Genomic DNA, 16470 nt, shown 5'->3' on the forward strand with positions numbered 1-16470 from the left:
GAGAGGTGAGTGCTGCTGCAGAACAACATTTAGCCTGGCTGAGGAGTTAAACGGCGCACAGCGGCACATCTGCTTCATCCAGGCATTAATCCTGTTGTGATAGCCATGGTAAGTTCACTTCTGTGCTCAAATAGTGCGGATCTGCTCTGCAGTTCTCTTTGCTGCATGAGAACTGCAGGGATGACCACTGGACTAACCTTGAGAAAAATGATGCAGCAGCAGGGCTGTTTTTAGTGTGCAATGTGCATGTGAAGTAGCTGCTTTAGTAACTCTGCTTCACTGGGGCCTGTCTTCATATTCAGATGTTATGTACTGCAGCAGTGCTGTTTCATAGGAGGTGATTTTTCACAGGTGGCACTGACGATGCAGACCTCTAGCAGTGCATACAGTGGCAGAATACCCACCTGACTCCTTTGTTATGATGATGTTATTCCATCCACAATGCAGTAAAAGACAAACCTGTGTATCTGAGCATGTGTTGAAGGTTTGTACTCTGCAGAGGGCTACCTCCTTTACAATCCATTATGCACCATCACCACTGGTGTCACATACAGTATATTGGGTCAAAATACACAAGCCACTCACTGTAGTGATCTGTGCATCCACTACAAGCTCATCCTTAATCTAGAGAGGGCACAAAGATAATGAGCACTTCATCAGAATAAGAAGCAGAAACTTTCCAGAAGGAGCTGGTCCATTATTGGTCACTGCCAGAGGAGATTGTTCAAGAGTCCAAAAGTCTAACACCACTTGTCAGACCTTTGGACCACACTGACAGTTTTAAAATGCGTTGTAGCCTTTTCCTGCCCTTCTCTATTATATATGTGTACTATGTACAGAAAGCACAGATTTTACTGTCATACTAGCCTCCACATATTTCTCCATTTACCATTGGCCTCTACTGAAACATGTCTTCCTCCCTCAAAACTTTCCAAATACTTGCTGTTCCTTCAGCTAGCACTTGGCACTGAGGATAAAAAAAGTGCCAAACAAGCTTTAAGTTTTGACTATCCTGTCAGGACTATCTCTTTTTTTCATATTGTGGCAGTGAGCTACAGAGCTGGCAGGTTAAAGCTAGAGAGTGTAGCAGAGTGCTAAGCTATTTTAGAGCATGACTCTCAAACCAAAACACAGTAACCTTATTTTCTTGTTTTGTGAAAGTTGTCTGTTGCCTCTTCCCTAACTCGCTGACCAGCTGTGATACTCAACATTTAAACACTTTAGGTTGAGTTCTCTGGTATGATGTTTGGAGGTTTGAGCATGACTGAAGGATTTTACCCGGGGTGCAAGGGAAATGTGCGGTTATAGTCTACTGCTAATTTCTACTCCATCGCCGTGTCTGTACAGTAGGTCCCACTTTCATACCAAAGTTTCCACTGCTATCAACTCTTTGGAGTGAATACCAGGATGTCATGCTGTTGTCCTATTTCTGCTTCTTTTCACCAATATATTTTTAGGTCTACATTGTGCCCCTGGAATATTAGGGTGCTATTTGTTCAGGTTTCTCCACCTCAGGTGAGAGTGTGATGCTCCTGTTTCTCTGTTGTGTTCTTTCCTGCAGTTCTCAAAATGGTCTGAGCCTATGGCCTTTGGGAAAATGTCCTTTGTGGTTTTCATCCTGACCTCTGCCCTATCAGTGACTTCCCTCCCCGCTGACATAGAAAAAGGAAGGAGAAAAGTGGTGCATGTTCTTGGTAAGGGCATTTTATTCTTCCATATTTCTTACAGCGCTCATAATATGCATAGCTGAAATGGGCCCAGATTTATTTAGGGTGCATACACTTTCTGCAGAGACACTTCCCCCACAGTAGTGAGGTGGCTGAATGGTGCAGTTTTAATAACATGTTGTCACTTATAGACTGATATTGTATAGCACTCGTTAAATCTTCTCCTGGGTTCCACATTAAAGACTTAATGGAGAAAAGCAGTTTTGGAATACTCGCAGGTTTTAATGCAGTATTTTGAAGGGGTTACTGAGACACTGTATGTGATACTGGGCTGTAGAAGTACACTTGACCTTACTCATTTTCTTGGTTTATCACTAAGAATCTTCCCGCGAATTCAGGTTAACAAGTTATCAAAGCCATTAATAACACTGCTCCAAACTATTCATCTGAGGACTGCGATAAATTCCATTTATTTATTTGCTAAGAAAACTGATATCATCAGGGATTAAAATAATCAACTGCATGAGAGCTGGCTGCCTATGTTATCTACAAAGCAGAAGTGAACAAAAATACAGCTTTTCTTGTATTAGAAGATATTCTCAAATGACTGCATTCCTCCTCCCGCCTGCCTGGTATTGTCCAAACAAAACTGCTCAGAGGAGATTCTGTAGATTTATTTTTGCTGCAGTCGGTGGCACAATATTTATATCCTATACTCCTTTACTTGATTAAAAGCAGCATTACCAAAAAAGTCAAAATGATTCATTACATCTTACATTCAATCTTTTTACTTAATTAAAAGTACAGACATAGTATGTGCAAAATATAGCTTCAAAATCAAAATTTCAAAAGTAAAAGTACTCATAACGTCGAGTGTTAAGACTGCATACGATGCGTCGCTGAATAATTATTACTACTGCATTAATGTGCAGCGGTCATTTAAAGATGCAGCTGATTTACTTTTTTGAGTAATGTAATAGCAACATTATAGATTAGATGCTGTTTATGTTTTGTATGTAAAATCTTGACAATCAAACTTTGCTGCTTTGCATATTAAGCAAAGTAAGTAGAAACTAGAGCCACTGCATAAATGTGGTTGAATAAAGGGTATGATATTTCTCTCTGAACCTTTCGAGAATTAGTGGCATAAATGAAGCAGCATAAGATGGAAAGTACCTAAAAAAAAAAAAACTCAATTAAATTGTACTTGGGGGCAGAGGAACTCCACAGTGAGCTGGCAGACACGAACCTCTGGCATATTATTGCTTCATAAGTTGTGGCAAACATGTTAGAAAACAATTGACTATTTAAACAGGCAGAGAGCAGCAAAATCATCCAGTTGCAGTTGTGCTTCGAGCCACCTGTCCAATATTTACTCTCCTTTTCTCACTGTTAGTCTCATCTAACCCTTCAGTTAGTTGGTAACTTTGTCTGTCAGCTGTTTTGTGCTGTGCAGATAGCGTACAGCGGGTTTGTGTGAACTTCTCTGACAAACCAGGGCAGTGTAATGCATGTAGAGGTCTTCAGATTCCCAGCCCTTCCCGCATGCACTTACTAACTAGTAGCAGTCATTAGTGCAGCGACAGGGGCATAAGCCCTCCCCATCTGCAAACACCATCAGTTATTAACAGCAGTCTGTAAACTGCTGTCTCCTTAATCAAATGGTAACATGGTGTTCTTTGTCTTTACATCAGTGTGTTGCAGCCTAGCCCTCAGTGTTGGGAAATAATGTGCTTAAAGTTTTGATCAAACACAACTTCATGCTTTCATGGCTGCTGGTGATAAACAACTTTGCAGCGAGCAGTAAGCAGTGACAGGACTAATTGCTGGCTGGCATGGATAATTGTAGGTGTCTTTATCTGGTCACAACATAGCAGAAAACCTTTTGCAGCCGCTCATTAAATGTTTTAAATGTTTACACCTCACTTGTCATGTGCGTACTCTTTGGTTGCCTAGGTACTCACACACACACGTACAAACTCAAACAGCGTCTGAACAATTGTCTGCCAGAAATGCAAACTAGATCTTGTTATTGCCCATTTGGATGGTGAGGTCCGTGCTTACCATTAGTCTTGGATGATTTTGGTGACTTGCTCTTGGCAGAGGCTGAGGTTAAAATTTTGGAGTGGGTAAACTGTTGACAGATCCGGGCAGAAGAGAGACTACACTGCACACTGGACCCTTTCATAAAAAAATGTTTACCACTATTGATATGCTGAATGTTGAAACTGTAATGTGACTGAACTAGTAAACAGCTCAGGCTTTATTAGCCGACGCTGATTCAATTTTGCAGGCATTGTGCTATGATATCCCTCACAAAGAGAATCAAAGATTGAATTTTATGATTAGAATATGAATAACAGATATTGGCAGTGTCAAGGTTGATTGCAAACAGCACTGAAAGGATTTAACTGTGCATATTTGAATGGTAATGGGGAATTCCTTAGGCATTCACTTTTATGCAGCACTTTTATGAATATTTACCCCTAATTTAACCAAGTTGCACTATTCAAAATATAGATATCTGGTCATGAGAGCAGTACTGTATCAATGACAAGTGTGCAAATTCTACAATGACAATTGGGGGATGAACCTTTTTTCCAGGGCAAAAGCAAACCCAGTACAGTGCAGGCACGTGCTTCAGTGAACTGAATGTTACGGTTCTTACAGTATCTTGCTTGTTTAACTAAAACTGTTGAATAAATCCAGTAATAAGAACAATATTTCCCCCTGAAATATATATAGCGTAAAATGGAAACACAAGTCCAAGTACCTCAAAATTGTAGTTAAGGGTGAAAAGAGTGTCTATTATAATAGTAGCTAAACCACCACAGTCACACAAAGACTAATAAAATTGAATAATAAACTCTGTATTGATGTTAAAACATATCTGTACAACAGCCAGTCCACCATTGTCTCACTTCTCATGACTGAGCACCAGTGTTTGCTAAAATTTGATAATATATGACATTTTATATTCATTGTGAAATGCCAAGTCAACACTGAAAATGAAAGGGTGTGCAGTCAGCCAGCTAAAATTAGTTAGCTAAAGTGTAACTTAAGGCAAGAGTTAGAAACTAACAGTAGCGTTCATCTGTAGATACTTGACACAAGTCTAATTCAGACACTTAGAAGATAGTAACAGAAACAAAACAAGCTAGACAGTTAGCTACTGCTACTTACATTTACCTGTCTGTGCGACGCACGTGGCAGAGTTTTAAGGATGTGAGCCATGGATGGGAGTGAGGCAGGCAGATGAGATGTTCAATCAAGGTCAATAAGAAATGGTATGGTCCACTTTAGGGGTGTCTGAAATCATATAACATGACTCTTCCATGCATGAATATGGGAAATATATTGTAATGTTTACAATTCCAGGTGAGAAGGATATATAAATGTTCAAACTGTTTCTGGGTCCAAGTCTTAAGCCCCCCCCCCATTTCCCCTCGTAATTTGAACCCTAATGACAAGTTACAAACATCAATCATCATATGCATTATTTTGATAATCCTGCCTAGTTTTGTCTTCTACCTTCCCACAGAGGACGACACCGGAGCGGTCATTGTGCAGACAGCTCCTGGTAAAGTGATGACACATCGTGGTGGCTCCATCACTCTGCCCTGCAGATTCCATCACGAGCCAGAAGACACGGACCCTGCCCGCATCCGGATTAAATGGACCAAAGTGACAGATGCACTGCAGTTTGAGGATGTCTTTGTGGCGCTCGGAAGGTAAATTCTGCATCTGCATTTTTCACTCATTCAATCTGTACCTATTGTTTTGGTTAAATTTTCCTGTTCATCAGTTGTAGGGTTCAAACCAACAATGCTGTATGATGATTTGACTGATTGAGTTCCTTTTACTACGATAATACATTATATTATCACAAATCATGTTTCTATGGAGTAAGTATTTTTATGAGCCCACTCATAGAAAACACTCTTTTTACAAGCTATTCAGAGAGGTATCCTACTAGAAATCTACGTTTGAACAATTTCTTGCTAATTGTGTTTTTAGCAGCTTTTAAGGAAAGTACATTTTTTGTGAAATCTCTACAGGCAGCAGCGTGTATTTGGAGGGTACAGAGGTCGTGTGTTTTTGGAGCAGGCGGGCCCTGGTGACGCCTCAGTGATCATCCAAAATGTCACACTGGAGGACTATGGACGCTATGAGTGTGAAGTCACCGATGACATGGAAGATGATACTGGATTTGTCAACCTTGACCTAGAAGGTCAGGAATTAGGTCCATCTGGGATTTTGTCAAGGCTATGATACAGTATATCTAATATTCAATTGTACTCGCTATTGTCCAAAGTGTTGGTCAAAAAATGTTTCACTTCAGATGAGATTTACATGAAATTCATAATTTTACAGCCTCACATTCAACAGCAAACTTGTTTCTGTCAACTGTAGGTGTGGTGTTTCCCTACTACCCCCGTGAGGGGCGCTATAAGCTCAACTACCACCAGGCTGAGGATGCCTGCAAACAGCAGGACGCCATCCTGGCCTCCCACTCTCAACTGCATAAGGTACATTCACACCTCAAACGGACAGTCTGTCATGTTCAAGGCAGAAAGAAAAAGGGTAGGGTGGAGGTCTCTGATCACTACAAGTACATTAATTTATAGGCCTATATTTAGATGTAATGATGCACTGACAGGCTACAACCCTTATACAACAGCCTTGGAGCAGCAGCAACTCTGAAATTAAGAATATGCATGTGACCAGAAAACTTACTGCAGGTCTGTCGTCAGACTTTTAAAATCCCTACACATTATAGAAGAGTGTTATGGAGTTATGTCAGAGGTGATAAACCACATTTTCTCTCCTCTTAATAATGTGTTTAATCCTTCACAATAACTCATCAACCTACATTATCTCTTTCCACAGGCCTGGCTGGAAGGACTAGACTGGTGTAATGCTGGATGGCTGGAGGACGGCTCAGTCCAGTACCCTATCTCTCATCCCAGAGACCAGTGTGGCCGCAAGGACACCCCTGCTGGTGTTCGTAACTATGGCTACAGGCATAAGGAAGATGAGCGTTATGACGCTTTCTGTTTCACTTCCAAGCTCAATGGTGAGAATCAGAGAGTTATGTAGGTTGGCGGCTGCAGTTTTGTGCTCATGCATGTGTGTATCTGAAGATCAAAACACTTTCATACACGATCATACTCCTGAATGCCGATATCCTGCCCAGTATCCAGCATCTGTGGCTCAAGATTGGAAGGGAACAAGACACGAGCGGAGCTGGATTGTTGTGATACTGTATAGAAAGAGGATGTATCATGAGTGTTGGACCGTGGGGGAAATGAGGCCCATGTCTCTAATCTCTGCCTGTGATCTCACAGGCCTAAGGCCATTGGATTTAGATCAAGCTGTGTTGATTCAGCCCTGCTTGGGCCACAGTGTCCGCTGGGTGCCGAGCAATGCCTTTCATCTCCAAGTTCTTTGATTTACATCATATTCCCTCAGAGAGTCTGTGAGTGTCTCCGTCATACATGCCACCTCCAGGTTCATAAGCTCAAACAAACTTTGGAAAGTGGGAGGCTGGATTAGTTTTTTGTAGCATTAAACTTATGTGTAGTTTCTGGGCAGTTGAAACAAGTCAACATTGGTTATTAAAGGAATAGTTTGTTGATTTGGGCTTATTTACTTTTATGCTGAGAGTTAGATGAGAAAATTAGTACCAATCTCATGTCTGTACGATAGCTAGTCTTTAATAGTCTTTTTAGTTAGCATTCGGTTAGCTTAGCAACCTGAAACAGGGGGAAACAGCTAGCCTGGTTCTATGCAAAATTTTAAAAATCCACCTCCAAATCTCACTCAAAAACACATTTGTTTAATCTGTGCAAAAACTGAGGTGTAAAAATTTTAGAATTTGTTCTTTTACAGGTGACCAAACTATTTCTTTCTCAGAAACAGGCAAACAACAGAGATAGGAAGGCAGTTGTCCCAGCCAAGAAATAGTACAGACCTGTCGTTTTCATAAGTTTTTGTAGAGGTTAAACAAATCAGATGTAACATGTTAATTAATGAGCTTTAGAATTGCAAGTAGGTGGATTTTCTTAGCTTCAAATGAAGCCAGGATAGCTCTTTTCCTCTTCTTCCAGTCTTTGTGCTGAGCTAAGCTAACTGGCTGCTGGCTGTAGCTTCATATTTAGCTGACAGTGGAGTTAACCATATTATCCAACTCTTGGCAAGAAAGGAAACAAGCATATTTCCTACTTCTTTAAGACATTTACCACATTAGAGAAGCATACTGTATCATTGGTTGACAGGGAATTTTAAAAATTCAGTTTGGAAAAGCATGGCTTCAAGCCTGCATGCACCTCTTTGAAGTTTGAAAGAGAATTAAAAACTTCTCATGCATTCTAAAAAGTAGTTAGATAAAATATAATGCTCTTTATTTGAATGGCAAAACCGTTTCGGGACAGCCCAAACTGTGACAAAGAAACGATTCCTTTCCTCAGTGAGAAATAGGTAATGTGACAGAAACCTTAAATGATTGCTCATGGCTTCCCTTGTGTGTTAATTATTGTGGACAGTCTGTTGTGGGCAGGAGGTTTCAGCAGTGGTCGTGACCGATACTGTTTCTCCGTCCAGCTGGAAGGTATTTACTGAATGTCCCCTGGGGAAATATGAGACAATATTCTGCCTCTCTAATAGCCACCAGTCACATAAACAAGCATAAAATCAATAGCTGAGCCAAGTGCAAAGCTGAGGTTGCGACATGATTTTCATGATAGCAGTAGCTGTTCGGAGAATTCTTGGTTTGGTTCTTTCTCCTGTGCTTCTTTCGTAGGGGAAGCTACCTTGTGATGTGGCTCAGTACACCAAAACAATTCAACCAATCAGGACACCCATTTCTTTATTATTGCCGGGTGAAAAGTCTCCCTAAGGTGAGATGAAAGTAAAAATGGAAGCGTTTTAAGAGTAATGTTGAGTTAGAGTGCTGCCCGCTGACAGAGTATTGCCTTTGATTTTGAACAGCTGCCCAGACAGTTGTTTGAATGAGTTGATATTCTGAACACAATCAGGCAGAGAGGCCAGGAAAACTGAGAATATCTACCCTCAGGGCTCAGCTCGTCTCTGGGGCTTCGCTCTCTCACTCATATCTCTCTCTCTCTGAACAATGCACTTGCTCTGTTTCTCTTCACCTTTTCACATGTTCTTATAACAAACATCCTCTCCTCTCCCTCAATATTCCCCTAGGCAAAGTGTACTTCCTCAAACGTTTTAAGAAGGTGAACTATGGGGAGGCAATGAAGGCTTGCATTCGAGATGATTCTGTGGTGGCCAAAGTGGGTCAGCTCTATGCAGCATGGAAGTTCCAGCTTCTGGACCGCTGTGAAGCCGGTTGGCTGGAGGACGGCAGCATCCGTTACCCCATAGTCAACCCACGTTCTCGCTGTGGAGGATCCCAGCCAGGCGTCCGACACTTGGGCTTTCCTGATAAAAAATTCCGCCTCTATGGGGTCTACTGTTTCCGCAAGACCAAGGATGAAAGAGCAGGTGCTGAAACGACAAAAAGCCCTAAAGATAGTTTGACAAGGAGGAAGAGCAGCAACAGCATCCCCATGAATGCTACAAGGGTGATTTAAAGCAGAAAGACTGAGAGCAAGAGGGGGATGCAATTTTAGATTTGACTGCAACAACTGTCGCCTAGCAGCCAGACTCCATTCATCGCTTTTAAAGTAAAACACTCACAGACGAGATGTACTCATTTGCAGATTTGCCAGAGAGAAGTGAGGCTGTGTAAAATTAAGGGTGACATCTTTATTAGGGTGATTTTCCTTTCGTCTAAAGTCAGTCAATCATCTTAAGGAGTGAGTATGTAAGCACATCTGTCGCTGGAAAACTGTGAGATTAAACAGCAGCTTGATCATCACTCAGGCACACATCAGATCAGAGAGTCTGCCATGAACATCCTTGTTTGCGTGTATGTGGAGCACATTTTTGGCCCCCACTGTGGCTCCTGAGCACTAAGCCCCAGTCTGAGCCAGAATGCCAGTGCCAGGGTGAAAGCATTCATTACTGGGTGAGACAGCATGATCTGCCTCACTGTATGGAAAAAATCCAAGATGCCCTGTAAGTTTTGATTGTACAAAGTGTAATTGCCTGTAACCGGGTGCCATGCTTGGTTAGCAACCCTCTGGCACAATGTGAGTCATTTTTCTCATTAACTAAGACCTGGCAATCTCATTATCAGAGCTGAACAGGCCAAGTAGTAAATATTTTACTTGCTCTACAAATATTTGCACTTTAGAGCTTTATTTTATGATAGCATCTTAGCTTAGACTTTAGTGAGCATGAATAGTTTGGCTGAGAGTAGCCACTGAGGCTGAATTAGCAGAAATACACAGCTACAATAATTGCTATTTACCTCACATAGTGCACTTCTAAGCTATCTGGGCCACCAATTGCACTATAAATGTTACATGCACATAGCTTTATTACAGAGTATGTTTGCCACTACAAAATGGATAACTGTTCTGAGAAAAATAAAAGTCTTGAAATTGTTGGTTTGAACAACACGTGTTTGGGTGCATTTTTTTTTTCTGTATCAAAATACAAATCGGCGTTAAAGGAAAAACCTGATTAAATGAGAGGAAGAATATAATAAATGCTGCACTGCTTCCATCAGTTTAAAGGTGCTATTTGTACGTTTTCTCTGCTGCACAATGTGATTTCCTGCTGGGAGCGAGTGGTGGTGGTTGTGGGTGAGCAGCACTACTTCTTCAGAGCAGATTGAGGGCTACAGTTAGCCCCTGTCGGAAAATGACAACATTTGCGACGTTTCTTTTAGACTGGTTAGTAAACAGCTGTTTAATACTAGTGCTGGCTATGTAGCAATAGCAAAACTTACTAAGTACTAAACTAGCACTAAACACAAAGTACAGCTGAGGCTGATGGGTATGTCATCTGTTTTGTATTTAATCATAAACTTAAATAAGTAGTAATAAAGTTAATTGTGACTTGATAATGGTGCCTGCTTAAAAGTTAAGGGATCAACAAAATTATTACAAATTATCTTGAAGGGTAATATGGATGTATGTACCAAAGCTCATGGCAACCCATAAAATCATTGTTGAGACATTTCACTCAAAATTACACAATATCAGTATCACGGTGGTACAAAAGGAAAAGTCATGGTCACACCAAAGTCAGTGGGATATAAATCCTCTGGGAACCATGAAGATCGGTACCAAATTTTATGTAAATCCATTCAGAAGTCGTTGAGACATTTCACTAAAAAACAAAAATGTGAACCTCATAATGGCACTTGAGGAAAATCCAAGGCATCACCAAAGTCAGTCAGCTTCTTCCTCAGGGGACCGTGAATATCTGTACAAACTTTAAAGGCAATCCATCCAAAAGTTGTTGAGATGTTTCAGTCTGGATCAAAGTGGGGGACCAACTGAGTGGCAGACCAGTAAATGACATTGCCACCCATAGAGCCTCGACCTAAAGCTCATCATATTTTATACTAACAGTTCTAAATCAATTATGTGTGTAGGAGTCACAGTTGATAAGCGATCAATGTGTCGTTCTGGAGTATATGTGCTCCACTCTGCCTCATGTGTCCCAGTGTTTGCCAGTGAGAGAACCTGAGTGGGAGTGAGTTGGTGTTGCGCCAACACAGCAGAACAAACCATGTTATCGTCATAGCAACTAACAGAATGTAATTAAAGTCAAGTTCATGGCAAGTCCAACATCATGAAATAATTGCTGTGAGTAACGAACTTGAGCTGTAAACAAAAAAAAATCACATCAGTTTGCAGCGTATTGACAGGTTTGTGCTGTTTTTTTTTTTTTTTTTCCAAAGAGAAAAAGAACCTCTGAAATGACCTGGATGATCAAAGTTGATGATTTTAATGATTCGCTGAGTACTCTCACCAACCCCATTAGTCTCTGCTACTGTGTGAATTTAGAGTCAGAGCCACTAAATTAATAAGCAAAGTCCTGCTTGATGCACTATGACATTTATAATTTATGGAGAATTATGTATCCCGGATTTCAGTGCCGAAGTAATTTAGATGTTTTTTATGTGCTCTGGATTGTGATGGTAACCCATTTGATATTCACTTTGCATGGCATTTAGCAAGCAACTCCATCTTATGTAAGAGCAAGGTCATCATAAATAGCATCCAGTACTTCCGATTTGACTGCCAGCTCTTTGGCAAGCAAAGAGATGGATCTGTATGCAGTATGCTTTTGTTAACAAGAATAATAACACTAATAGTAGCTACATGTTGGATCAACTGAGTGCTCAAAGAAACCAACACATTCCACAGAAGATGAGCTCAGTTGACAGGTACTGGTTAAAGTTCCTTCACACTTCACACTTTATTGAGTGAAAAGATACCACTCAATGTAAGGACAGAGAGAAAAAGACAGTCAGGTAGAAGATGGTGACACACTGCAGGAAAGTGACTGAAACTGTTACAACTAGTTTGCTTAGAAGATGACAGCACTGTTTTCATTTCATCAGTTCTTCTCATCACCTTTCTTTTCTGAGAATGAAATGAAATCAGGTGACACTATAACAGCAGAGTACGGCCACACTATAAATTCAAAGGGGTGGGATGACGCTGGCTCTGACTTGGCTGTCATTTATCAGCCTGTGACAGAGGTCAGGGCTCGTGAACACGCCTGACGTAGAAGCAGAAAGAAGGGGAACAAGTCACGGAAAGGTGACATAAGAGATAGATTGAAATAGGATTAATACCAGTCAAATGTAGCAGTGGAAATGGATTTAAAGGCACTACAAACAGACTGACTGACATTTCACTGATTCTCCCAGTAGTTTTTCTTTCACCTGTCAGTCGGACAAATTATACTTTTACTGTCCTTATAGACACTTGTCACAGCAGACATCTTCACTTGTTATATCAAGAAAATCACAGGTTCCAACTTGTGGTTACAGCAATGCTGGCTCCATTCCTTTTGACTACCCCAACGGGCTATTTCAGTGAGTAAGGATGGTGAATACCCCGGGCACAGCCTGTGAAAGAAAAAGGTATATTAGTAGATGGATCCTATATCATTCCCAGTACTGTTCTGTCTAACATGAACGTGAGCAGAAGTCTAATCAGACAATAAGTGCAAACACCTGTGTGGGCCTTTAATCTTATGAAGGTTAGAATTACCACCTGGCAGTTCTTTGACTCCACCAACCAGCCAAGTTGCAGGAAATATGGTCTCTCTTCCTGAGTTACAGCACTGAATAATTTTTATTTATTTATTTTTTTGCAAAACATGATGATGTCATGGTGAAGTTGACCTTTGAACTTTGGACATAAATTGTCATCATCTCATCCTTCATCCTATAAGACATTTGTGTTAAATTGTGTCAAAATTAGCGCATGAAATCTCCAGCATGCCTTCAACCACCCCCGACCTTACCAGACGTCTCATCAGGCAATAAGTGAAAACACCTGTGTGGTTGTCCAGTGCCTTTAATGTTCAATGTTTAATGTTTACTGGACAAAGGAAAGTAAAGAACACATCTGACTATGAACTATGAAGTTTTTTTTCACAAACGTGAGATCGATATTTGGCTCTGTGTCAATAAAGACCAAAATCCAAAGGAATAAAGAGAAAATACTGGTTTGGTAAGGTCTTCATCACAAATGAAGAAAGATCTCAGCTGTTATAAATTTGTGGTTATTGAACTGAACTAACTGGAAAACTGAACAGAGACTCTTCTTTATCTTTATTCAGGCAGCATTATTCAAGAGAGTCAAAGCCCAGTGTTGTTTCAGCTCAGGCTTTCACCAGGCGCAGGCAGATGTGATGGATAAGAAACTTCTTTATACATATTTTTATAAACATGCAAAAAGCATCCAGTAGGTTTATTGTATCAGTCAGTAATCAGACTATCATCTGTAGCACCTGTGTTTCTATTGGTCCTTGCTTTTGTTCTCCATATCAGCACCATCTTGTGGTCTACCCCGTTGCCACATTGTGACTTGCTCTTTTCCTGCATTTCATACTGAATGAAAATAAAAGCTGAGCAAAATCCACACACTTTTGAGTATATTAGACCCAAACAACACTTATCACAATGAATTAAACTTACTCCCTAAGAAAAGATATGACAACTATAGCTCTTTGTTTATTTGTTTCTAAATTGCTTTCCGTTTGCAAAGCTATTATTCCAGTTTGCCACCTCATTTATAGCAGTTCCCTTTCTCTGTGCCTTGAAAGCACAGTAGTGTGGTCCCAGGAAATATTTTGCCATTGCAAAAGCTGGATTTTGTCTTCTGATGGGACTCTGACGTGTGAGATTTTCATTTGCTGCCTTGCTTGCCATTTGCTGTTTTCACAATATACATTAAACCACAGGCACACTGAAAAATGTAAATAACCCCACTAATGTCAACAGTAAGAGTAGTTAAATATAAGAAAAGTAAAACTTGTAACCTCATTATTGCAAATCTTTTTCACTGACTCATAATATTGAAACAAAGGATGTCTTTATCAAGATGTGGAAACTGGAGAAATGCTTCCCCGCATCGCTCTCTACAAACGTCTGAGGACATGATTCATTTGTTGACGGTGTACATTTCAGTCTAAGGCAGGAGCAATGCAGTGCTTGTAGATTATCCCCACAGGAATTAAGTTTTATTGTGCATCAGACATCAACATTGTTATGATTGAACACACAAACAGGCACCATATCCATACAACATTAGCCCTTGGGAAATAGCTTCTTAAATTACCCCATCTCCCTAAACGATCTCCCTTAATGCCTTATGCATTCTGTGTGTAATTTGGCTGAAGCATGCTGCTACTGATACATATAATGCATTGAAAGCAGTCGGTTTGTGGAGATGGGTAATTGGCCAAATTGTGAAAGGTTTCCCCCAGAGTGAGGGGCAGATTAAACAGGCAGCAGTGCCGAGTTAATTGAAAATGTTAACCATCTAATGGAGTGCACTGTGTCTAATGAATGGGAGAGAGTTTGCCCAGTCATCTATAGATGCCTCTAAAGAAAAGTGGGTTTTAGTTTTACCACAGTCCAACCTCCATTCTTTCCATTAGCTCTCCTCTTTGGTAGCGAGCTGTCACACTCACCACATCAAGAGTGAGTCACGCTGGTTTACTCGCCGGGCACTTTCAACAATCCCGGAATGGGTCGAAAGAGAATAGTGGGAGGTTAATGAAACAGTTCAAGCCATTTGTGTGGGAATGGGGTTGTGAATCTATGTGTGTGTGTGTGTGTGGATGGATAGATGGATGGCTGTGTTTGTGTGTCTGTTAGGAAGAGATGAAGGAAAGCAGACAGCCTCAGCAGAAACACAAAGTCACAGGGAAGGACAGAGTGAAAGCCAGGCAGGGAAAGCAACAGAGAGAATAAGAAGTGTGGAAGAGAGATAGGTGGCAGAAAGGAGTTTGAGGGAATAAAGTGAAGGCGGAAAGATAAGAGGAAAAAGTGGGGAAAGGGAGAAAAATGGCTGGAATGCAGAGTGCAGGGGAATGCAGGATATCAGCAAGCAGAGATTGGCTGGCCAGTGAGCTATTGTGGTCCTGAAGGGGAGGGAAGGAATTGAGTGGCTCCTGAAGTAAACAAACTACTGAACCTTATCTCACCTTGGTCACAAAACCTACCCTCGCAACGCCTACAATTCACTCCATGGCCTGCGCGCACTTTTATCTTCTAAGGAACTTAGAGTATCGTCCCTGAGGAATCCGCCATTAGAACCTAAACTTATGACCTTAAAAACTGTTCAGACATTTGTGTGTTGGTGTGTAGATACAGTCACTACCTGTCTAGCGGCTACATCACACATCTTTCTGATTTAATATTTCATAAGTTCATTAGAACTACCACACTGCACTGCCATTTCCTCCACGCATAACCTCACGTGCGAGCACAGGAAGTAGCCTGTAAGTAGCAAGTAGTTGAGAGCAGAATAAAGCAGGTTTCCTCACCTTTCTTCTTTTAAGATGTGAAAATCCAGTTGTGGAGAGACAGTGGAGGAAGAACTACTCAGATCTGAGGGTTTTTTTTAGTCATTGACTGAATTTTTTTTTAACGTGGCGTTAACTAAATTCCCCCCGGAGCAACCCGTCTTACTGTCCGGGTGCTGACAGCATGTTACTGACAGAAGGCCTTGGAGCAAATCTGTGACCACTACACAGAGAGCTGCAGTCACGCCCTTGGTGCAGAAGGAGAGCTTGCTGCGGGATTTCCTCTCGGTGAAGCGAGTGCTTGTTGGATTGGGAAATTCCACATTCAGAGATCCTCGCCGACTTCTGTGAGAAATTTGAGATAGTGCGAGAAAGTTCCTCAACTTCAAAACTCTGGCTGAAGTGGTGCTGATAATTCCAGTCTCCATTTGTGGCGGCGCAAGTTCAGCCTTCAGAACAATATTACAGAATGAGAGGTCGTCTGTCTGTGGCAAAGACGCAAAACCTAATTGCCTCTACAGCAAGCTCCCTTGATGCCTGCACCCAGTTTAAATCCATAGAGGGAGGTTTGAGTTCAGGCTGGGCTTCAGCAGGTCAATTGAGTTCAATCTATTTTCTTGTCAATAGCTCATATCTTAAACTGTAATTGTCTAATTCTGTAAAATGTCATTGTTCATATTATCCTGTTTTGGGCACAGTGGCTGCAGTTTTTAAGTGCCCTCCAGTGTCACTGCGGGAAAAATAATTCATTCGCTTGCTTCCTGTGGAGTTGACATGAAAAGTCACTGCACTTTTCATGTTTTCATTCATTCATCTTTTCTCTCCATGCCCTCATAAATGCATAATCCAAGCTGTTTTTAAAATTATTAATAATGCTATTAAAAAG

The 16470-nt window shown here is 41.0% G+C and overlaps 1 protein-coding gene across 1 annotated transcript; it reads left to right on the plus strand.

The window, feature by feature from the left end:
- Positions 1–10170, plus strand: hapln4 (hyaluronan and proteoglycan link protein 4). Its single transcript, XM_022759309.1, has 7 exons — positions 1–108; positions 1562–1694; positions 5209–5398; positions 5726–5898; positions 6081–6196; positions 6558–6744; positions 8880–10170. The coding sequence occupies exons 1-7, from the start codon at positions 106–108 to the stop codon at positions 9266–9268; spliced, it is 1191 nt and encodes a 396-aa protein (XP_022615030.1). The 5' UTR covers positions 1–105; the 3' UTR covers positions 9269–10170.
- Positions 10171–16470: the final 6300 nt, after the last annotated feature.

This window comes from Seriola dumerili, unplaced genomic scaffold (genome assembly GCF_002260705.1).
Source record: "Seriola dumerili isolate Sdu_G_001 unplaced genomic scaffold, Sdu_1.0 BDQW01000321.1, whole genome shotgun sequence".
Classification (NCBI taxonomy): domain Eukaryota; kingdom Metazoa; phylum Chordata; class Actinopteri; order Carangiformes; family Carangidae; genus Seriola; species Seriola dumerili.

What these genes read in the sequence shown, in the direction of transcription:
- hapln4 (XM_022759309.1), top strand. An exon ending in CCCACTCTCAACTGCATAAG is followed by an intron (nt 6,197 to 6,557) that starts GTACATTCACAC and finishes CTCTTTCCACAG; the next exon opens with GCCTGGCTGGAAGGACTAGA. An exon ending in TTTCACTTCCAAGCTCAATG is followed by an intron (nt 6,745 to 8,879) that starts GTGAGAATCAGA and finishes ATATTCCCCTAG; the next exon opens with GCAAAGTGTACTTCCTCAAA.